Here is a 23,396-nt window from a genome sequence, read left to right as displayed (position 1 = left end):
CATCATGTATGTTGCGCAGTGTCGACTCGATCTCGTCATGATCTAGGCATCTCAGGTACGATCCTGCAACTGATTTTCTAAACAATACTCCATGGATTAGGATGAATCTGGAGGCTTTCATGCAGAAGGATTTGTCGTGGGTGACTCTAGGTGCGATGGTGTTGTGTTTGAGCCAGTGTATGTAGGGGTCGCTCCATGAAGGCGTTTGAGTAGGTTGAGATTGTTCGGTGATGGGTAGGTTGTCTTTGGTGATGGCTTGGTACATTAAGTGGACTACGGGGATGGAAGTGAGTTTAGGTTTGATATTTGAGCCGAGGTTGGCTAAGGCGTCAGCCTGGGTGTTCTGATCTCTTGGTATTTGTTGTAAGGTGCATGAGTCGAACTTGTTCACGAGCCTTTTTGCTATTTCCAAGTAAGCCTGCATCTTTGAGTCCTTTGCTGCATACGAACCTTTAATCTGACTGATAATCAATAATGAATCACAACGTACCTCAAGTCGGCGGATATTCATGTCGAGTGCTAATGATAATCCCAGGATCAAGGCTTCGTATTCCGCTTCGTTGTTGGTGGCTTTGAACTCGCAACGGACAGACTGTACTATGGTGTCCCCTTGTGGCGACTTTATCACGATGCTGAGGCCTGTCCCCCGTAGGTTGGAGGAGCCGTCAGTGTGTAGAGTCCATGTTGATGAGGATTCACCATCGGTTAACATGTTGACTTCTTGATCGACTTTATGTTGGAGGCTTGGGCTGAAGTCAGCCACAAAATCAGCTAGAGCTTGCGACTTGATTGTTGTGCGAGGTTCGTACCTGATATCATAACAACCGAATTGTATTGCCCATTTGGACATCCTGCCAGACAACTCGGGCTTCCTCATGATTGACTTCATGGGATAGTTAGTTCTAACAGTGATAGGATGACATTCAAAATAAGGGCGTAATTTAACAGAAGCAACAACTAGTGCAAGTACAAGTTTTTCGAGATGAGAGTACCTTGTTTCGGCGCTAAGTAAAGACTTACTGACGTAATAAACAGGTAGCTGCTTCCCGTCTTCTTCTCGTACTAGCACTGCACTGATGGTCGACTCCGTAACTGCAAGGTATATCTGTAATTCTTCCTTTTCTTTTGGTTTGGATAGTAGCGGAGGGTTCGATAGGTACTGCTTGAGTTGCTGTAATGCGGCTTCGTGTCGATCGGTCCATCTGAACTTCTCATTCTTCCTAAGGATGTCATAGAACAATTTACACTTGTCGGACGACCTGGAGATGAAGCGGTTGAGGGCGGCCACTCTGCCTGCTAACTTCTGTACGTCTTTTTGATTTCGAGGGGATTGTAGATTGATGATTGCACGGATCTGATCGGGACTAGCTTCGATGCCTCTTTGAGTAACCATATAGCCTAAGAACTTCCCGGAGGAGACTCCGAACGAGCACTTGGTGGGGTTGAGCTTCATGCTGTATTCTCGTAGTACGTCGAAGGCTTGTTGGAGGTGTGAAATGTGATCCGAGGCTTTCTTGGATTTTACCAACATGTCGTCGATGTAGACCTCCATCGTATCGCCTAGCTATTTGCTGAACATTTTGTTGACTAGGCGTTGATAGGTGGCACCTGCATTTCTTAAACCGAATGGCATGACCTTATAACAATAAGTTCCTCGCTCCGTGATGAAGGCGGTTTTCTCCTGGTCTTCTGGGTGCATCAAAATCTGGTTGTACCCACTGAATGCATCCATGAATGTGAGCATTTCATGCCTTGCAGTAGCATCAACCATGGCGTCGATGTGGGGTAAAGGAAAAGAATCTTTGGGGAACGCCTTGTTGATGTCGGTGAAGTCTATGCAAACACGCCATTTCCCGTTCTTCTTTCTGACTACGACGACATTGGCCAACCAATCTGAATATTTGACTTCCCTGATCTTTCCCGTATCTAATAGCTGCTGAACCTCGTCGTTGATAATTTGGTTGCATTCTGGAGCGAACTTCCGCCGTTTCTGCTTGACGGGCTTGTGATGTGGATCAACACTAAGTTTGTGAGTAATGACGTCTGGGCTGATGCTTGGCATATCTTCATGGGACCATGCAAAGAAATCTGCGTTGGCTTTGAGAAATGTGATAAGTTCCGACCAGATGTCGTCGGGTACATCGCATCCAATGAAAACGACCTATTCCGGCTTCGCAGGATCCAAGATGATCTTGTCGAGCTGTTCGGATTTGGGCCCCTTGTAGCTTGCTGGGTCGGAACCGGGCTATAGTTGCTATAATGAGGACTTATTGGTGGTTGAGGGTTTTAGAGCTGCCTTGTAACATTCTTTGGACTCTTGCTGATCTCCTTTGATTTCCTGAACCCCCCATCGAGTTAGGAACTTGATGGTTTGGTGGTATGTTGAGGGGATGGCCTTCATGTTGTGGATCCAGGGCCTGCCCAAGATAATGGTGTAAGATGAAGGGAAATCAATAACACAAAATTTTACCTGTTGGTTGATTCCTTGAGTGTAAACAGGTAGGGTGACTTGTCCGAAGGTGGTCTTTGCTTCGCCGCTGAACCCTATTAGCACAGTGGACTTTCTGACGAAATCTGTATCCGGGTTGAGCCCCATCTCCTTGAGGGCATCGAGCATCATCACATTAGTTGAGCTGCCGTTGTCGACTAGGACTCGTTTGACCATGCAGTTTCCAACAGGAATGGATATCACCAAGCCGTCGTGATGTTTTTCTGAGATGTCCCCTGCAACAGATTCATCAAAAGATATAGGGGTTAGATACTTTACGGCTACGGCTCGGGCCGGTCTGTCTATCTCATTTTCTCGGGCGTGCCTCTTCGCTGCAGAATAAGTCAAACCACAAATGTCAGAACCTCCAGCAATGAAATTCACAGTTTTAGTATGAGGGGGAGGTGGAGGAGGTCGAGATGGAGAGTTAGAGTTGTCTTTGTTGACGACGCCACGGGCTTTGTCTGACATGACGTCCTTGAGGTATCCATTTTTCAACAGATAGGCTACTTCTCTTCTCAGCGCAACACAATCGTTAGTGGTGTGACCGATGTCGGCATGGAAATCACACCATTTTGAGGGATCCTTCTTCGACTCGGGTTTGCTGGACTTCGGTGGCCACTGCACTGCTTTCCCCATCTTCGAGAGGTGGTTCATCAGACCTACAGTGTCAACACAAAAAGAATATTCGTTAATTTTCGGAGGCAGGCCGGGCTGTTCTTCCAGTCGGAGTCGTCGTCATCTTCCACCACTGCTACATGTTGAGGTCGGGAATAAGGGGCAGGACGATCATTGCTTCTCTTGGGGTAGGGCAATCGCCTTTCCGTCTTTGTGTAGTCATTACCCCCTTTCCGGGAATAGAGAGTTTCTCCCAACCTAACTTGGGCCATTGCTTTGGCTTGAGCATCTTCGAACGTCTTGCAGGGGTATTTAATTAGATCCCTCCAGAGGTCGGTTTCGCCGTACAATCCTTGCCTGAACGCTTCGATTGCTGTCGGGACATCACATTCAGGTACAGTAACCTTCTCCCTGATGAACCGGGCTATGTAATCCTTCAGGGGTTCGTCAGGGCGTTGGATCACACGGTATAGGTCGCTCGTCTGCTTCTCCAGGCACCTGCTGCTAGCGAACTGCTGATTAAACATGTTGTCGAGATGAGCAAAAGAGGTGATGCACCCATTTGGCAGGCTGGTTAACCACTTCAAGGCGGGTCCAATCAGTGTCGAACCGAACCCTTTGCAAAGGCTAGCTTCCCTCATGTGCTTGGGAACTGGGATAGTCATCATCCGCTGCTTGTAGGTCAAGATATTCTCCCTTGGGTCGATCGTCCCGTCATACATGGGCATATTGGGCGGGCTGAATCGTTTCGGGATGTCGATTGCATCAATGGGGTCGGCATATGGTGAGTCGGCATAGCTATCTAGGCTGGCTTCTTTAATTGGTGTTGGCACTCCTGGGATTTTGTTTATCAAAGTCATGATTTGTTGGAGTTGATGATTGGTGTTTTCACAGATGCTGTTGAGCACCGGGACGAGGGGGCTGAATGTTTCGGGGAGGCTAGCTTGGAGGTGTTGATAATAGGTGTTTTGTGGGTATACACTGTGAGGTTGGTGAGGAGTGAACTGCGGCACCACCTGTTGCATGTAAGGGGGCGTTCCTTGGGTAGCATGGGTACCTGCAACATAAGGAAAAGGAGTTATGAAACTGTGGCTAACTGGAACGACTGACCTGTTAAGAGGAGTGTATGGAGAATAGTTTCGAGAAGAGTCCGGGCGCATTAGGGCATTTGGGAACGCTGCTTGCGGCGCTTGACCGGCTAAAGGGACCGCCATCAACTGGGGGGTGCTCTTGGTGCCGAAGTGACTAGGTTGACGACAGGTTGAACGACTTGCTGAGAGAAGAGTTAATCCCATGGCATTTGAGTCGTCGGCGCCGATCCTTGTGCTGGGACTGTAACGGGCAGGGGCATCGACATGGTTACCATTGGGGGTGGTAACGGACGAGATGCCGGAGTAGAGGCGGGAGCCGACATCATGGTGGATGTCGTCGTGCCGACCTGAGATGGGGCGACCCGAGCAGCTGTCGTGGTGACGGCGGCCACCGATGTACCTGTAGAAGATGGTTGAGCGGGAGGCGGGGGAAGCCAACTCGGGTTAGAGCGGGGCTGATTTGGCAGCGGGTCGAACTCGCGGATTTTCTCGAGAACTGGACCACCAGGCTCGCCAAAGGGTATATGGAGGGGATGATCCGAAGCGGCGTCAAGATCCAAGCAGCGGTTTAGCCCAGAGGTGTCTCGCCGGTACTAGAACCTGGATCCGGTAGCGATGGAGGCGGTGGATCTGACTTGGGAGTGCAACTCTTCGTTTTCCTTTTGGAGGATGTTCATGCGCTGCTCCATGGCTTCGAAGCGAGGAGTGATATCGTCGGATGAGCTAGCATTTCCGGCCATGGTGATTGGGATGGTATTATCAAGCTGTTTTTGATTGTCAGCCCCACGGTGGGCGCCAAATTGTTTTGGGCAAATACTACTTAGAGACGAACTTGCCTTGATGATGGTGCTAACAATCGATCGAGCTAGATAATTGAGAGTAACGAGAGAAAGTTGTAATAGCATGGAATGATAGTACTTTTATTGCTTAGGAATCGTATATGTAAACTGACAAAGTTAAGCCATTTTATAGGCCTTTACAATAAGAGTGTAACGTTCGTGCTTAATTTCACATAATTGAACAATAAATACGTAATGAAGGCCGGCTCCATCAATGGTTTGTAACGGTTGTTTTGATCCCAACCGTTGAGAGTAAGTTAGATCGGTGCTGCCATACGCCCTGCTGGCAGTCACGTATGCAATGTTTGCCACGTCTGTCCATGTCACCAAGAGGGTATTTTCCCCCGTAACAGTTCTCTTGGACTCTTTTGGGAAAGAACAGATTTCTGAGAAATATTCCACAAGGTAGTTAGTTTTTTGAGAAATATTCAACTTGGAGGCATAGAGAGAAATAGGGTTCTTGATGTGACTCTAGGGTTGAATTAGTTGTTTAGTTTATAAAACTATATGGAGATAGGTTATTATAATAACCTAATTACTTAGACATGCTAACCGGACAAGGATTGTGAGCACAAGCCGACCAGTAAGCCCATGCGCACACACAACAGCAACACGCACAACAACTAGGTCGTGGGTCGCGCCCTAGGTCACCACTATTGCTGCTTGCTCGTTGCATTCCGCGAGCACCACAGTAGCAGGCTATGGGCCAGCGCTGCTTTGCCATGCACGCTGTACCCATGGGTCTTGCGCTTGTGTGCTCCGGCTCGTGGGCTGCTCCTCGTATGCGCTCTGATGGCCTTTTGGACAATGATCATCGTAACTTTGAAGATCCAATGTCGTACGATAGGATCATAAGTTTCGCCCAACTTAAGAATATACGTAATATGATATACGATTACGATGCAACGTCTTATAGTATATTTACATTTTCCGAACTAATTTCCCGAATAACCATTAAACGAAATTTCGATTCATTTAATCCGGCGACCTATTATATGTAATTGGTGGGACCTTGTAGGTTTAGTCATGAGTAATATGTGAGCCTAAATATGGATTAGAACTTACTAATCGGAAACCAGTTGTTCCGATCACTTGATCTTACTGAATTAATTATTCACAATTAATCTAAACCTTGGTATTAGACTAGTGGACATTGGGTGAAGGACACATTTCCTTCAGGAAGTTGGAAGTTAAGTTTTTGGTGGAGGACTTGGTTCACACTTGCAAGGTCCGCAATTATGGTGCTGGGAGGTATTTGTTGTATGTGAAGGACGATAAGGAGTCCTTGTTGGGGCTGGAGTAGTCGATGGCAGGGGTTGGTTTTAGAGGTTTTTCTTTGTGAATCCTGGGGTTTGGATCCCGAGGCTGATTTCTTGATTGGGGATTGGAAGGCTAGAGGTATAGTATTGGTTTAATTTGCGGTTTGGCTAAACGTCATAATTGACCGTTCGCACATTGTTTGTTTTGTAGGTGCAACTTTGGATTATGTTAGAGTGGGTGCCCGTGCTGTCGCGAAGATTGCACTCATCTTGGGGTCATCTTTGGCTGATAGAACGTTCACCGGAGCATACTTCGAACTAGGCGAGATGCCACAAGAGGGGTTGAATGAATTTGAAGAAATGGCAACATCAATAGGTAAAAGATTAATGTTATCATGTCGTTGAATTTAAATATGTAGACAACATGTTGTGATGAGGTTGTGTTGTTGGGTTTTCATGTATGCAGGAACTAGTAAGTCATCGCGTTCGACGAGGCTTCATTTGCCGACGCCTTGTGGAAGATGAGGTTTTAGTCGTTGGGGAGTACAATTCGTCCCAAAGTTGTTGCTTCAAGTCGCCCAAGAATGTGTCTGGGGCAAGCTAGCCACGACGTAACTGTCGTCGACGAGATGAAGTCGTCACCGTTGGCCGAAATCAAACTCTATCCACCTTCTCGGAAGAGGAAACTAACTGTTGAATTCCCTTATGGTTATGGGAGTGTTGATGTCGGGTCTCATGAGTTGTGGCCAGAGGTAGACTGCTTGTGGGTTCCTGCAAGTTGGGAACGTCAGGAGGTCATGTCCCCAATTGCCGCCACTATCGAGAATGTGATTGAAACCTGGAAGGTACTTTGGGATTTTTAATTTTCTTGTTGGTGTGTTTTATTTTTCTATGGTTTTATGTATGATGTCGGGATTTCGTGTTTTTCTATTCTTTACTTTGTAGTCTTCTTTGGCTACTCGTCATCATGTGATAAGTCTGGAAGATAAGCTGTAAAAAATGAAGACCGAGCTGAATTCGGCCAAGAAAGAATAGACGCTTTTGAATGACGTCGCTGCTGATGAGAAGGCTAAGGCCGTCAAGATGGAGGCTGACAAGCTGAAGTTGTCGGCAGATGTTGAAACTCTAACCGATGACAAGGAATTGTTGCCGGCTAAAGTTGTTGAGTTGAAAGCGTAGCTGGACAAGGTCAAGAAGAAAATTTTGGAATGTGATGGTTATTACACGTGGAAGGCTAGGTCTGACTTAATGAGGGAGTTCTTGGACGGCAAGCATGATGGTTGGACGCCTCAAGTTTACATCGGCAACTTTAATCTTGCATTCCCTGATGAGTATGTCCCCCTAGTGTCGAGGATGATGTTGGTGATGTTGAGGTAGGTGCAACTACTACTAGCCCCAACACCAACGGCGAGACGCCATCAGGTCAAGGTGAACAAGCAGAGAATGCCGATTGCGATGTTCAAGTTGAGTAGGCCTTTTTATGTTTATGTATCGAATATTTGGATGATGTTTGTTTTTGGTTGGCCTAAGGTGGTCAACAAGATATTAGCTCTGTTTCGTCCTTGTGATTGTTTCACAACAGTAGGTACTAGGTAGGCCATGTGGTGTATGGATATTTTAGACTTGGTTCGTATTTGTGCTGGGTGTATTTTTTATTTATTTTATTTTTGGTTTTTGTGTGTTGGCATTATCGGGTTGTTTGTGTTTGCAGGTTATGGATGCTTGACCCTGTAATTTAGTTGTTTCGTTGTACTTGTGACAGATGTATAATGTGCGGATGTAAACAGTAATGTAAGTGTAACGTAAGTAAAATATAAATAAAATGTAAATATAAGTGTGAACGTAACTGTAAATGTAGTTTGTAAATGTAGTTGTCAATGTAATTTGTAAATGTAATTGTTATGTCAAGATAAATAAAAAATTATGCTTGTTCATTGTAACTGTTTTTTTGTTGCTTGTTATGCCGACTTTGCTATTTTTTCCACCAAGTATTACTCGTATCTTTCCCACTTGTGTCGTTGTCGTTGAGTTTTATTATGCGCCAAGTTAGTGTACTAGTAACAGAACAAATCATGAGGATTGGTCGTTGGTTTATCCAACAACCCTAAGTCAGTAAAGATTAACTAGGGATAATTTGTCGTTGGTGTTGGGGCTAGTGGTAAGAAGTCCAAACAACATTTGATCTCCGTTTGGTAAGGTGTAAAACGTTTTCATGGAAAACGATTTTCTCCTTTTCAATCAACGTTGTTTGGTATGGTAAGAGATGGAAAATCTTTTCAATCATTTTCCATAATTCCCTCAAAGATGAAAAACCTTTTCCATTTGAAAGGGATTGAAACCACATTTCCACATTTCCTCCTTACCTCCCTCTCTCTTCCTCCCCTCAATCTTCATCATCTTCTCCCATTTTCTTTTAGGCTTCGTTTGGTACAATGTAAAACGTTTTCAACTGAAAACGGTTTTACATGGGAAACCATTTACGGAGGAAATACATTTTCCTACAAGTTTTCCTTTGTTTGGTTTGAAGGAAATTGGTTTTCCTTTCTTATCATTTTACATTGTTTGGTACAACTGAAAAGCAACTTCACCAACTATCCCCTTCTTCTCTTTTCTTTTCTTTTTTATCCTTTACTTTAGGGATTGTTGTCCCTCCTTTTTACCAACTACAGTAGTATATACAAGTACATAACATGGAGTATTAATAATTAGAGTCAATAATACTAATCAAAACCTAAATATTTCACTAGTAATATTATCAATAACATATGATCAAATATCCAAGTACTCAAAAATTTCACAAGCTTAGTATATAGTATAACTTGAAAGAAATAATAGTTCACAGACTCATTACTCGATTTCAACACTCTATGAATGTAGAGACTTTACGAACTTTTGGAGCCAAAGCCTACGAAGTGATTCGCTCTTTGTTAAAAATGCTTTAGCTAGCATCTCACGCTCAACCAAATGATCAAAGGCGGCATCACGAACTAGTTCATCAAAATCCTCCATCTTCATTATCTCTTCATGAAGCATTTCCACATCAAGTTGGTTGTTCGAGAATTTTTTAAGAGCACCAACGACTTCTCCTAATTGAGTAAATATTTGTTGCAAGTCACACCCTTCCTCTTCAACTCGAGTCCTCTTCCGATGTGGCCTAGGCTCTCAAGAAGTAGCACTCTCTGATTTAATTGGACCATTTTCAATAGTGGTTGTCGGCCCCTGCCCACTCTCAATGCTAGTCACTTCAATGTCAGCAAATGACTTAGAAAAGTCTCCTCTAGCCATGTCTTTGCCAGCAACAATTGATATTTCCTCAAACATATCAATTTTATGATTGAGATACCGCTCATGAGTTGGGTATTGCTGTTTAAAAAAGGAAGGATATTATTAGCAAGATTACAACTGAATTATGCATCTTACAACTACTAGTACTCTGTATATATTCTGAAACAGACTTAACAACATGTCATATGTACTTCTTGTTGCACTGTTTGACACCATGAAAAAGAGACACACAGATAGGGATCCAGACCATCAATCACTTATTCCTAATTTACAATTTAAATTACTATTTATGTTACTATAATCCAACATTAAAAAAATAAAAAACACTTGCAGGAGACCATAATTAAGTTACTGATACACCAAAGACAATCAAAACCTTGTATTTAAAGACAACATTAAGTGGAGAAGGGGTTCTGATGACGAGCAAGTGGATTTAAAGACAACCAGAATTCAGCTTCAGCATACTACAGCATCTACATGCATCTAAAGTTCTAATTACCAATCTGAAACATAGCAGTTGCACCAATCTGAATACGGAGTAACACAAAAGGATATAAAAGAACAGAAGTTCCATCTGCCACTGTAAACCATTAAATTTAGAAAAATATTCATAAGGAAGCCTAACAGACATGATGACTAATGCAACTCCAGATTCTGCATTTGTATAAAGATTTAGAAAATTCTCAACATTCTCGTCCAAATATTTAATCTTTCCCCTAGATTTGATTGATCACATAACATTCAATAAGCAAAACTTCAGTCTGTGTATCAACAAAAAAAAAATATCCCATTTCCTGTGCATAACATTCCCCATTTTTTTCTGTGATAACATTGCACGAGCATTTACAAAATTTCAGTGTACATATCAGCCAAATGAGTATAATTAAACTAAACTACAGGAACAACAAGAGAAAAGCAAAAAATAATTAAACTAAACTACAGCAACTAAAAAGTAAGGCAAAGCCACTGGAAGCGACTGCTGCAAACAGACTAAACTTTAAAAGATATGCAACAATGAGTTATTTATTTACCTGAACATAAGTATTAAAAGCATTAGGAGATACTGTGACCATCTTCACGTTGTCATCCCATCCAAAGCCAGAGGTCCCTCGAAGTTTTGATATAATTCCCCATGTAGCTCTCACTGTCCTCATATGGTTCTCAACATGATCAGCAGTACAAGTAGTGTGAAATACTTCAGAAATATTCTTTGCAGCTGCTACAAAAGAACTAGTTCTGAAAGAGTTGTTTGGTCTGTTTCCTTTTCTCACTTCTTCAGCAAGAAATTCCAGCAATACCATGGACATCGGTTTTGACCAACGAAAATTCGCTTTCTTTTCTTCCTTTTTCACCTGTATTTGCATTTGAAAATACAGATGTACAAAAGACACAATAAGGAGAATCAATGAGAAAAAGACAGCATTCTAATAAATCGATATAGTGAAGAAAAAAATATAGCATTCTAATAAACTTTCATACTTCACTCGATTACATATAAGTTTATCCCAGATGGTTGAGAATCAAATAGATGGATGAGTTTGATTACATAAGATTTTACATTGTCCGAGGCTTCTTATATGCCTTATATGCAGTCCACATCACCAATGATATGGCATTTCTCTTTTTCACACACTCTTTTGTTTCTTCTCTCACTTCTCTTCGAGTAAGTGGTGCTCTTGCATCTTGTGAATTCATCTCCATGTCAACTTCTCTTGCAATTGGGTCATTTGGATCTATGCCTCTTAGGTAGTTGTGTATCACACAACAAGCTAGAACCACATCAACTTGTGTTTTAAATGGCCAAAATGGCTCGGCATCCAAGACACGAAACCTCTTCTTCAGTACTCCAAATGCCCTCTCTACACACATTCTAAGTGAAGAATGGCGAAGATTGAACAACTCTTTTTCATTTTCAGGAGGGTTGTTAGTATACTCTTTCAAATGATAACGGACTTGCCTAAATGGATGCATAAAACCTTTACGATCACCGTACCCTCCGTCAGCCATATAATACTTTCCTATATATGTAAATAAAATCGCAAATCATTACCAAATTATCAATCAATCTACAACTACAAAAAATAAGAGACAACAAATACCTTGTGGAACCTTGAACCCCCTTCTTAGTGCATCACCTAAGACCTTCGAATCATGCGCAGAACCCTCCCAACCAGCAAGAACATAAGTAAACTTAAGGTCAAAATCAACAGAAGCTAATACATTTTGTGTCGTCCCACCCTTCCTACCGGCTACCGCGAAATCTATCTTGCATCTCAATAGGAACAGATGCACGTACATGTGTTCCATCTATAGCTCCTATGAAATCCTCAAACCATGGAAAGAACCTAGGGTTGTTTTGGATTTCTGGTTGAAGTGTAGTTGTTGGTGGTTTCACAAATTCTGTGTACAATCGAAGGATAGCTTTAAGCACAATGTGAAAATACTGATGTATGGTCCAAGTTGACCTAAAAAACCTCCCTCCAATTGCTCGAAACCTTACATTATGTCCCAACAAGTGTAAAAATACAAGTACTTGCTCCTTCACACTCATTTGACGACACTCCCACAGTAGTCCCCTCTCAACTAAAATATTGCACAAGCTAAAATAAGCAGCGAGTCTCATACGAATCTGTCCTAGACAATGAGTATCACCACAATATAGAATACTATTGATATTAGCCTCCCTCAAACTATCCCTATTCACGTAAGGTTGCCTTATTATTCTAGGCCCTCTATTTCTAGACTTATAAACTTCAAGAAAAGCAAGAACATAACCAATAATGGCTGCCACAGCACCAACAATCATGCCTTTTAATTCACGGGTCATCTACAATAACATAAATAAACAACAATTATCAGAGAATCGTTTAGGGGACTAGTGTAACCAACTAAACATTACCATACAGTAATGGACTTTAAATGTATATTTATTACCTGAACTGGACTTTGAGTTAATACTCCGTGATCCGACTCCATGCTAGCATACAATCTGATAATTAACAGACATAAAGAAACAAGTATTAGTTGAGGCAATTCATCAAACACTTAAAGGGTATGATACAAACATACAAGATATGAAAAAAAACCCATTGAGGCATTTCATCAAACACTTGGAGGGCAGAACACTCCAAAGATACAAATTATCACAAAATAATATGATTGATTTTTAAACAGAAGCCGTATATCCAAATCGTTCCCCTCCTCATTTCCTCAGTATTTATAAGTTCACAGAAGCCAATGGTTAATGCTTTGAACACAGAGGATTTGCAATAATTCACAACTTTAACTGTATTTTTTGATGCAATTTGCTAACACATTACACAAGCATATAGCCAAAATTTTCATCATCATCATTAATTAATAAACAATCACCAAGTATAATTTGATTCCCGTACTAGATTGTGCTGAGATCAACCAAACCAAATTTTGAGCAAAAACACCCAAAAACAATAAAGTTGAACACAATAAAAACCCTAAATCAAATTATATCAGATAATAGAGAGAGAATAGAGAAGAGGAAAATACCTATTTCGATTTGAAGTAGCCCACGCTGAGAGGAGGAGGAGGAGATCCGAGAGGAGAGAGATTTGATTTGGGAACGACGGAGCAGAAGGCTTGCTTTTGGGAACGAGCGAATAAGAAACTGAAAAATGTTTTCCCTTCTTATTTGGGGGAAAACGTTTTCAGTGATATGTAAAATCATTTTCAGCCCAACTTTTACATCAGACATCCGGTCCATACCAAACAGCGTAAAACTCGGAAAAGTGTTTTCCGGGAAAAGGTTTTACGCCCTACCATCCGGGCCATGTTGTGTATGGATATTTTAGACTTGGTTCGTATTGTGCTGGGTGTATTTTTTATTTATTTTATTTTTTGGTTTTTGTGTGTTGGCATTTTCTGGTTGTTTGTGTTTGCAGGTTATGGATGCTTGACCCTGTAATGTAGTTGTTTCGTTGTACTTGTGACAGATGTATAATGTGCGGATGTAAACATATGTGTGTAATGTAAGTGTAACGTAAGTAAAATGTAAATAAAATGTAAATGTAAGTGTGAATGTAACGGTAAATGTAATTTGTAAATGTAGTTGTCAATGTAATTGTTATGTCAAGATAAATAAAAAATCATGCTTGTTCATTGTAACTGTTTTTTGATGTTGCTTGTTATGCCGACTTTGCTATTTTTTTTCCACCAAGTATTACTCGTATCTTTCCCACTTGTGTCGTTGTCGTTGAGTTTTATTATGCGCCAAGTTAGTGTCGTACCGGTAACAGAACAAATTGTGAGGATTGGTCGTTGGTTTATCCAACGGCCCTAAGTCAGTAAAGAGTAACTAGGGATAATTTGTCGTTGGTGTTGGGGCTAGTGGTAAGAAGTCCAAACAACATTTGAGCTCCGTTTGGTAGGGTGTAAAACGTTTTCATGGAAAACGATTTTCTCTTTTTCAATCAACGTTGTTTGGTATGGTAAGAGATGAAAAATCTTTTCAATCATTTTCCATAATTCCCTCAAAGATGAAAAACCTTTTCCATTTGAAAGGGATTGAAACCACTTTTCCACATTTCCTCCTTACCTCCCTCTCCCTTATTCCCCTCAATCTTCATCATCTTCTCCCATTTTCTTTTAAAGAGCCTAACAAAGGAAAACTAGTTTGAAATTGTGTTATTCCTTGAAAAATGTTTTTCATGGAAAATCATTTTACACGGAAAATGTTTTACACCAAACCAAAAGAAGCCTTAATGTAATTAATGCAAAAGAAATAAAATGATCATAAACTATCTTTCATATTGAAGATCATAGCAACTTAGCCATATGAATACGAGGTGTGCACTTAGCTTGTAAAGGGTTGGTTCTCCACATAGTGACTCCAATAGTTTCTTGCATATCAACCTCCTTTTCTCCATGTTTTTCCCATTCAAAACATTGTATAAGGGACCCTAAAGTTAAACCAATAATCCGGGCGGCCAAGCTCTCCCCCGGACAAGCCCTTCTTCCTGCTCCGAAAGGTATAAATTGATACCCAATACGTTCACCTTTAACGCTCTCAAACCTTTCAGGCTTAAATTTCCTTGGATCATCCCAAATGTTAGGATCATTTTGCAATGCCCATATGTTCAACATCAATAAAGTACCTTGTGGAACATGATAACCTCCCACGATACAATCAGTCGAGGACTCACGAGGCGGTAGTATAGGAGCACCAGGGTACATTCGAAGTGTCTCATTTATAATACAATGGATATAGGGAAGATGTTGTAGGTCACGTTCCTCGATCAATCGAAGGTCGCTTCCAATGTGCTCATCTATTTCCTTTTGTGCCTTGTGGAAAACCTCAGGATTGTTCAATAGTAGTGATAATGCCCATTCTATTGTACTAGCTGAAGTTTCTGTTCCCCCTAGCAATAACGTCTGCTCAAATTTACGGATGAGAAACAAATAATTATATTTCTATACATATTCCAAACTAACACTCTTCTCCTATAAGAAAAACATTAAAGACTACCACTAGTCTACCAAACGCATGCCTAGTATTTAAAGCTACCCACCTTTGGTAGATAGTATACCAAACACATTAGCAGATCAAGATCACAAAAGATCTTGCACGCAAAGATCATCGATACAATTTTTACCCAACTTTTTTTAAAACTTTTAATATGTTTGATTAACTTTCTAAATTATGAAATATTGGAAAATTGTAACCTTTATACATTATTAGCAATATTGAAAGAATAACTTTATTTAAAATGAAAATTTATCACTAAAAATAGATAAATTTTATCTATTTGGAGTAACTTTTAATCATTTTGAGTTAAACTTTTACTCCAATTTAAAATATTTTACACCACATTTAAAGAAAGAATTTGGAATAGATAACTACATTATATTTTCCACATTTCTTTTAGATGACACAATTTGAATTTTTACACTATACATATAATCTACTTTTACAATCAATTGTGATTTATACTTAGGATAAATTATTTTTAACCACCTATAAAAATCAAAAAATTGTATTTTACCACCTAAAAATCAAAACTTGTAGTTTAGCACTTAAAAAGAAATTAAACTTGTTTTTTACCATAGGAAAATGGAAAAATAAGAAGAAACCGTTATATATGTTCGGGGTTGGGCTATAACAACGATAATATTTCTGATATTTTCTTTTCTTCCACAATTTCATGTGTTTAACTCTCTTATCATGAGGGTGGAAGAGTTAAAGAAAATCACAGAGGGAGTGTAAAAACTTGGAGGGAAATTGGATTAGTGGGCCCACATAACAGTTTCATCCATTTTTCTAACATAAGGTGGTAAAAAACCTAGTTTTAATTTTTTAGGTAGTACTCTCTCCGTATTTTAGTATGAGTTACACTTCCATTTTTAGTAATTTGTCTACCTCATATTCTAATTAAATAATATATCTAACTTACTATATGACCTCCCACCACATTAAACAATTAATTTCAGAAACCACCGAACCCCCTCCAAAATTTAATGGTCTCCACTTCTTTTACTTGATTAAAATATTTACCCAACACAACTTGCTTTATTATTTTATTTCATTCAACTTTTTCTTCCTTAATAGACGTGCCCGGTCATATGTACCTTCTCTTTAAACACGGAGAGAGTAAAATACAAGTTTTAGTTTTCAGATGGTAAAAATTAATTTTTCGATTTTTATAGGTGATAAAAAACAATTTATGTTCCTACTTAGGAAAAAAAATATATAGTACACATTTAGTTTCAGACTGTATCTATTATGATAATTAAGTTTGCTCTCGGGCCGAGTTGTTGTCTTTTCTAACTGCCTCTCTCGCTTTTCTCTTGGTTGTAAAATTATTAAATTGTGATAACATATTCTCTTACTTTCTTTTCAAAAAAAAAAAATCAAAAAAAAAAGAAACGGAGCGAGCATATATTTCCCATACACAATACACGAAAGTAATACTCAGTATGTACTTACTCCTTTTGTTCATTAACTAGTTTTTAGGCCCGGGCAACGCCTCGGGTTACTGCATTAGTAACATTTAAGGTACTCTTATCTGAAAATTTCATTAATCAATTCTTTTTATTACATTTATTAGTACATTCTTTAAAATGATAGCATGTAATGTGTTATAGCTCAATGGTAAATAATTCATTGTTTAAACGTGAGGTCGCGGGTTCAAGTCTTATACACGCTTCATTTCTAAATTTTTAAATATATGAAGTTTATGTGATTTGAAATACTCACAAACATAGCGCCACGTGGCACATAAACTTCTTTAGAAACACTTTTTAATATATAGTATAGATATTAGTTTCAGTTTGACTGACACAAAAGTTTAGTCAATTAAATTGATTTATTAATTTATTAGATGATAGTAGATAGTAGAGTGTTTTTTTTAATATAGTTAGTGGAAAAAGAGTCAAATAAAGGGGTGGGGGTGGGGGTGGGGATGTGTTGAATTTTTTTAATATTTTTTAAGAAAGTGAAAATATATGTGAGTCATGGTTTTAAGAGAAATGATATAATATTGAAATAATAAAAATATATTATTTATAAAAACGGGGAAAATATTAAGAGACAACTTTATAATAAAAGCGGGGTGAATTTTAAAATTACCATAGCTTGTTTTCTATCTTGATAAACACACTATAATATTAACGACGGGAAATCCCGTCGCGAAAGGCCAATAATCGTTGATTAACGACGGGATTTTCTGTCGCGAACCCGTCATAAAAGGGGGCCGTCGTTAATAGAAATCCCGTCGTAAATCCGTCGTAAACCCGTCGTAAAAGACATTTACGACGGTTATTCCTGTCATTGTTTGGTTGTTAGCCCCGTCGCAAAAGGCTTTTGCGACGGAATTTTTAATCCGTCGTAATTAGGTTGTCGTTAAAGATACAAATTCTTGTAGTCACAATAGACGATGACTCACATATATTGATCTGCTAAAATGTTTGGCCTTATCATGTACGGAGTAAAGCTCAAGCCTCACGTGTTGGGACTGTTAGAATCTTTAAACTGTAGGAGTAATAAAATAAAATAAAATAAAATAAATAATAATATTTCCTTCGTATTTATTTAAGTGATACACTTGGTCGGGTACGGGTATTAAGAAAAAGAATTGAATGAAATAAATAAAGTAATAAAACAAGTGGGGTTGAATAGATATTTTAATAAGAAAAACAAGTGAGAAACATGTTATTTTAGGGAGTGGGGGTTGGGGTGGGGTGTAGTTAAACTATTCATTAGATGATGGGATTGATAAGTTACTAAAAATGGCAAGTGTATCTCTTAAATAAATACGGCTGGAAAAGACAAGTGTATCGCTTAAATAAATCAAAAGGTCTTGCGCGCACAAGGTGTACAATAAATTTATTGTACACCAAGATAATTTTTACTTCCTCCATTTTTTTTTAATTGCACCATCTGGGATTTCACGCTTGTCAATGCACTATTTTAACCACTAATATCTCTCATTATACATTTTAAAAAATTATAAAAATTTGATGATTTGGAAGTATATTTCGAGACGAATCTAACAAGATCCCACATGAATATATTTTTTTTACCTATAAATCACAAAAAATAACTATATAAGAATATGTGAATAGTGCTAAAACCAAGATGGTGCAATTATTAAAAGATGGAGGAAGTATGTAGTTTTTTGTAACTTTAACCTATTTTTCTGTAACTTTTATATTATAGAATTAAAAAGTTGATAGCTAAACACTTTAAAAGGTTAAATGATTAATTTACACATTATTAGTGATTTTGAAGAAATAACTTTTATTCAAATGAAAAAATTTATCATTAAAAAATAGATAACTTTTACGTACATAAATATAACTTTTAAGCATTTTGAGTCAACTTTTACTCCGATGTACAATATTTATTGTACACCCATTATAAATAAGAATTTGTGTAAACAAATACAGAGTCAGTACCAAGGATATGGTATTCGTCCGCAAAATATGCCTGATTGAAAACGTGAAAGGTCAAGCACCAGGCACCACTCTACTTAGTAAACCATCTCCATTATTTTTTGTTTTATTACTTTATTAGGCATACATAAATATTTCCGTTCAAGTCAAGTACTACCTCAGCTTCGTAATGGTTTTTATATCTTTTGTTTTAATTACTTTTATATTTTTTTCTCTTTATAGAAATATTTCCTCCGTCTCTTAATATTTACCTAATTTTTTTTATAAAGTCGTAGTCACGTTTTTATAAATGACATATTTTTACTAATATGAATAATTCTTTTAGTTCACTTTGTTGCTGAAAATGTGTATTATTTATGTACTCCTACTTTCTTAAAAAATAAAAACATTAAAAATTAACCCTTACTCCTCATCAAAAAAAAGTTTTTACACATTTCTTAGTAGGATAAATTATTTTTTACCATCTAAAAAAATGACAAATTGTATTTTATCACCTTAAAAAATAAAAGTTGTTTTTTACCACTTAAAATATATATATATATATATATATATATATATATATATATATATATCTTTTACCACCTCTTAACTACAAAATGGATGAAAATGTTATGAGAATTAATTTGAAGTAAGGAAAAATGGTAGCTTATATACATGAAAATCGTGGAAAAAGAGAAGGAAATAAAAAAATATAGTCGTTAAAATGAGATTGCATAATGTTTCAATTCCGTCCATATTTCCGGTTAAGAGGTGGTAAAAAACAATTTATATTTTATTTTTGGGTGGTAAAAGACAGTTTTTATTTTTATAGGCGGTAACAACAATTTATCAATTTTTTTAAGTGGTAAAAAACAATTTAACCTTTTTACTAACTACTCCCTCGTTTCTTTTTGTTTGTTACGTATTCGTTTTAGGGTGTTTCACAATGTTTGTTAAGTGGGAGAATAATTCCTTTTATAAACTTATTATTGTCATTTTTTGTTCCAACTTTTAATTTTAATTGGTCCAAAATTTTCAACTCATTTAATTTCTTTACAATTTCTCAAGTATGTTAAATTAGCAATATGTGTGCTTTTTCATTATTGGTTCATTTTGATAAATAAAACAATATTATTGGTTGTTGTAATGATTAGTGGATTGAGATTTTACTTGAGTTTGTTTTTTTAATGAAAATGTTTTCAAAGAAACAATAAATGTCAGATTTTGAAAAAATGGAATCAAAATTAATGATGGAATCTAGACCATTTAAAATAAAAAAAATAAAAAAATTTATTATACATTAATAAACGTGCAAAAGTCCAAACGTAACAAACAAAAATAAACGAATGAAGTATAAATATACTCACTATTAACTACGTATCACCTAATAAATTAATAAGTCAATTAAATTAAATAAAATTTTGTGTTGGTCAAATCAGTGTGAGTATCAAGGGAGCGGAGGGAGTATAATGGAGCAAACATTAAACAATAGATGAAGTATAATAAATTTATCCCAACTTGTAAGATCTTCTAAATGTGTACTCCTTCCGTAATTATTTAAGGGATACACTTGCCTTTTCCGGCCGTATTTATTTAAGAGATACACTTGCTATTTTTAGTAACTTATCAACTCCACCATCTAATTAAATAATACATCTAATTTACCCTATGACCCACCATTCTATTAAACAAATAATTTTATAAACTCACCCCACCTTCCACCCAAAATGACATGGTACCCACTTGTTTAATTATTAAAATATCTACCCAACCCCAATTACTTTATTATTTTATTTCATTCAATTCTTGCAACATAATTAACATAATTTGGGTTGGAGGGCGTACGGGAAAAGAAAATTAAAAAAAAAAAAATTACCTCGACAAGTCCCTTGATCATATCATCAGTAAAAAAAGATGGATCTGAGATCTGTAATTCAAGCAAGACCTCAATCAAAGTCTTGTTCTTCCCATTTGTCACTCCCTGTTCTTTCATTTGTTTTCGTTTTTCATCCACCATATCCTGAAAAAACCTCTTAAATCTAACAGATATAGACTTGAGCCTTTTCTCCAAACTTTTATGAACTCCCAAATACTTCAAAAATGGGAAAAAGTCCACTGCACTTGTTGGAACTGTTTCCATCAACTCCTTTACAACTTGTCGAAAGTTGTTCGCCTCCGTCGACTCCACCGCCTCGCCGTAAATCCTTTTCCCGGCAATCATCCTCATCATCACGTTACTCGTGAGCTCGAATAGCGCCTCCTTAATCACCACCCCTTTATCACCACCAATTTCGCACAGTCTCTTGACCAGAGATCTCACTTCATCAGCTCGGATGTCAACGAGCAAGTTAAGACGGTGGGAAGATAATATTTCGGTCGATGCAATCCGACGGTGGTTGCGCCATAACGGGCCGTAGGGGGCCCACAACATAGTGGTGTAGTCATACCCGAGGATTTTGCCAGCCATGAGGCGAGGTCTGTTGGCAAAGGTAATGTCATTGTGGTGAAGGCAGTCCTCCGCGGCGGAGGTGGAGGAGACAAGGAGGCCGTGGCGGGAGCCGAACTTAAGGGTTATAACAGGACCGTGTTTTATAGAGAGGTTAGCTAAGGTGCGGTGAATGGAGTTTTGGTCTTTGAGAAGGTGGAGATGCCCTAAGATGGGTAATGTTGGAAAAGGGCTTGGTGGATAGTTTTTTAATTTGTGAAAGAGTTTTTGTATGAATATGTAGGTGATTATCAAGATCACTACATAGAGTACAAGTGAAATGAGATCCATTTGGTTTTGGTTTCTTTCGTTCTGATCTATTTTATTCTTCAGTGTATATAATGGAAGAAATGCTTAAAATATTATAATTGAATCTTCATGGAAAGTCTTTCTACGTTTAGAGAACCAGAGAGCCTTGGGGAACAAGAATAAGTGAATAACAACAAAATCCAGTTGACTTGATCCAGATGCATTAAACAATTAATAATATTGCGTATGTACTTAAAGAAATAGATAGACATGGTGGCTTGCAATAATTGGTAGCACAAATTCTTATTTACATGGGGTGTACAATAAATATTGTACACTGAAGTTAAAGTTTACGTAAAATGCTTAAAAGTTACCTTTATATATGTAAAAATTATCTATCGTTTAGTGATAAAAAATTTCAATTTAATAAAAAAAAATTTCAAAATTACTAATAATGTATAAAACTAATCATTTCACCCTTTGAAATGTTTATCTATCAATTTATTTTTTAATAATATAATAGTTGGAGAAAACTGAGTAAAAGTTAGAGAAATCTGGATAAAAGTTATGTTGGTGTACAATAAATTTAGTGTACACCTTGTGCATGCAAGACTTTTTGAATATCTAGAGTCCGATTAAGGTTTGAATCTTACAGTCTACTCTCATATTTTTTATTTTTTTATTTTTGTAAAAGAGAAATTAGGATGGTTTCTCTCACGACTACATCCCAGTTTATCTAAGGAAATCAAATAAGAGAATTTGGTATTGATTAGAGGGTATATATCATGGTAGGTCTGAATGTGGTGACAAATGCCTACAACATAGTTTGTTGCACGGTTAGCTTCACGATATACATGACGTGTAGTATAACTTGTTGTGAGTCTAGCCCACTTGTTGCATAAGTAAGTCTTTTAACTTGTGTTTGTGAGCCGAAAATGTTAGGTTATGTTTAGTCCAATTGGTGCCAAATGGGCTGGCTTATCTTAGAAGTCTTGAAGTATTTTTTGATGTATACTTATGACCTAAGTGGGACCTAGGTCAACTGCAAGAAAATCAGAAACCACACACGCTGAAAAGAAGAGGAGAGAAATATAGAAGAGTTGCTCGGATTTTTCTAGACAACCTGCACGAATTGAAGTTGTTGATCATCGGAGTTTCAACTGTTGGATTGTTTTGAAATTTGATCAGTTTGTTAGAGACACATAGGGCCTCATTTAGAACGGGTGGATCGTCGTTTTGAGCTCTAGTTCGACTGTGGTTGCAGCTGGACAAAACCTACAAAATTAGGTGATATTCTTGATCTTTTCTTTCTCAATTGTAGATCTCTTATATGTATGGAAATGTTGGTCGGGTTGTGAACCTTTGTATCATTGATTTGAGTTATTTTTCCCTTTGTTTTATCATATTAAGAGAATATGACAAGGGTGGGCTACTCACAAGTCCCATGCTTTTTACTCTTCACATCGAAGAGGTTTTCCACGTATAATTCATATGTGTTTGTTGAATTTTATTCTTACACATTTGACTTTTAGTTAGTGTCCATTATTGGTTGTTTTCTTGGTTATCATTTGGTGAATTATTTATGGTATATTGGAGTTTCATTGTTTGGTTGATATATTGTCTTGGAGGTATCCTTGTAGGTAATTGATATACTACTCGGGTCCTATTAGTTGGTATCAGAGCAAAGGTTTAATTTGATCGTTATTATGGAGTCTACTAGTGGTAATGGAGGTAGTTCATGTAAGGTTATAAACAATATAATTGCATGCGAGAAAACCATAAATTGCCGGAATCAAAATTAGTTGAACATAATCAGTTAGCATAATTCAGATTACATATTATGTGATCCATGCCTTTTCAAGCTGCTCCCGAACCGAACAAGAACAAGTATAAAGCTACAAATTTTGCCCCTCTGTAGATAGTCTAAAGCAAGTTCGGATCCGCCTTAGGTTCAACGAACTAGGATATAATCTAAGGTATTATGGAATTGGGATCTCACTCTATGTGATAGGCAAATGCAACTGAATTAAAGTGTATTGATGTATGTTATAAACATATGACCATGGGTCATATATTTATAAGAAAATAGGAAGTCGAATCCTATTAGAATTAGGATAATAAAAAACCCTTAGGATTAGGATTTGGGAAAATCACAAACTCTTAGGATTTAGGAAAATC

The 23,396-nt window shown here is 37.9% G+C and overlaps 2 protein-coding genes across 2 annotated transcripts; both read right to left on the bottom strand.

Moving 5' to 3' along the window:
* Positions 1–9,160: 9,160 nt before the first annotated feature.
* Positions 9,161–12,556, bottom strand: LOC110797686 (uncharacterized). Its single transcript, XM_056832474.1, has 7 exons — positions 12,515–12,556; positions 11,877–12,407; positions 11,680–11,770; positions 11,162–11,598; positions 10,612–10,932; positions 9,472–9,658; positions 9,161–9,381 (listed from the first exon to the last, which is right to left on the bottom strand). The coding sequence occupies exons 1-7, from the start codon at positions 12,554–12,556 to the stop codon at positions 9,161–9,163; spliced, it is 1,830 nt and encodes a 609-aa protein (XP_056688452.1).
* On the bottom strand, positions 11,022–21,418 carry LOC110797687 (cytochrome P450 81Q32). Its single transcript, XM_056831021.1, has 5 exons — positions 20,361–21,418; positions 13,106–14,986; positions 12,515–12,569; positions 11,680–12,407; positions 11,022–11,598 (listed from the first exon to the last, which is right to left on the bottom strand). Exons 1-2 carry the CDS (start codon positions 21,258–21,260, stop codon positions 14,372–14,374), a joined length of 1,515 nt encoding a protein of 504 aa, XP_056686999.1. The 5' UTR covers positions 21,261–21,418; the 3' UTR covers positions 11,022–11,598; positions 11,680–12,407; positions 12,515–12,569; positions 13,106–14,371.
* Between the last annotated feature and the right edge of the window lie 1,978 nt (positions 21,419–23,396).

The sequence above is a fragment of the Spinacia oleracea genome, chromosome 6 (genome assembly GCF_020520425.1).
Source record: "Spinacia oleracea cultivar Varoflay chromosome 6, BTI_SOV_V1, whole genome shotgun sequence".
Taxonomy (NCBI): Eukaryota; Viridiplantae; Streptophyta; class Magnoliopsida; order Caryophyllales; family Amaranthaceae; genus Spinacia; species Spinacia oleracea.
Note: the sequence above shows the minus strand (reverse complement) of the source record. Positions and strands in the feature narration are given on the sequence as shown.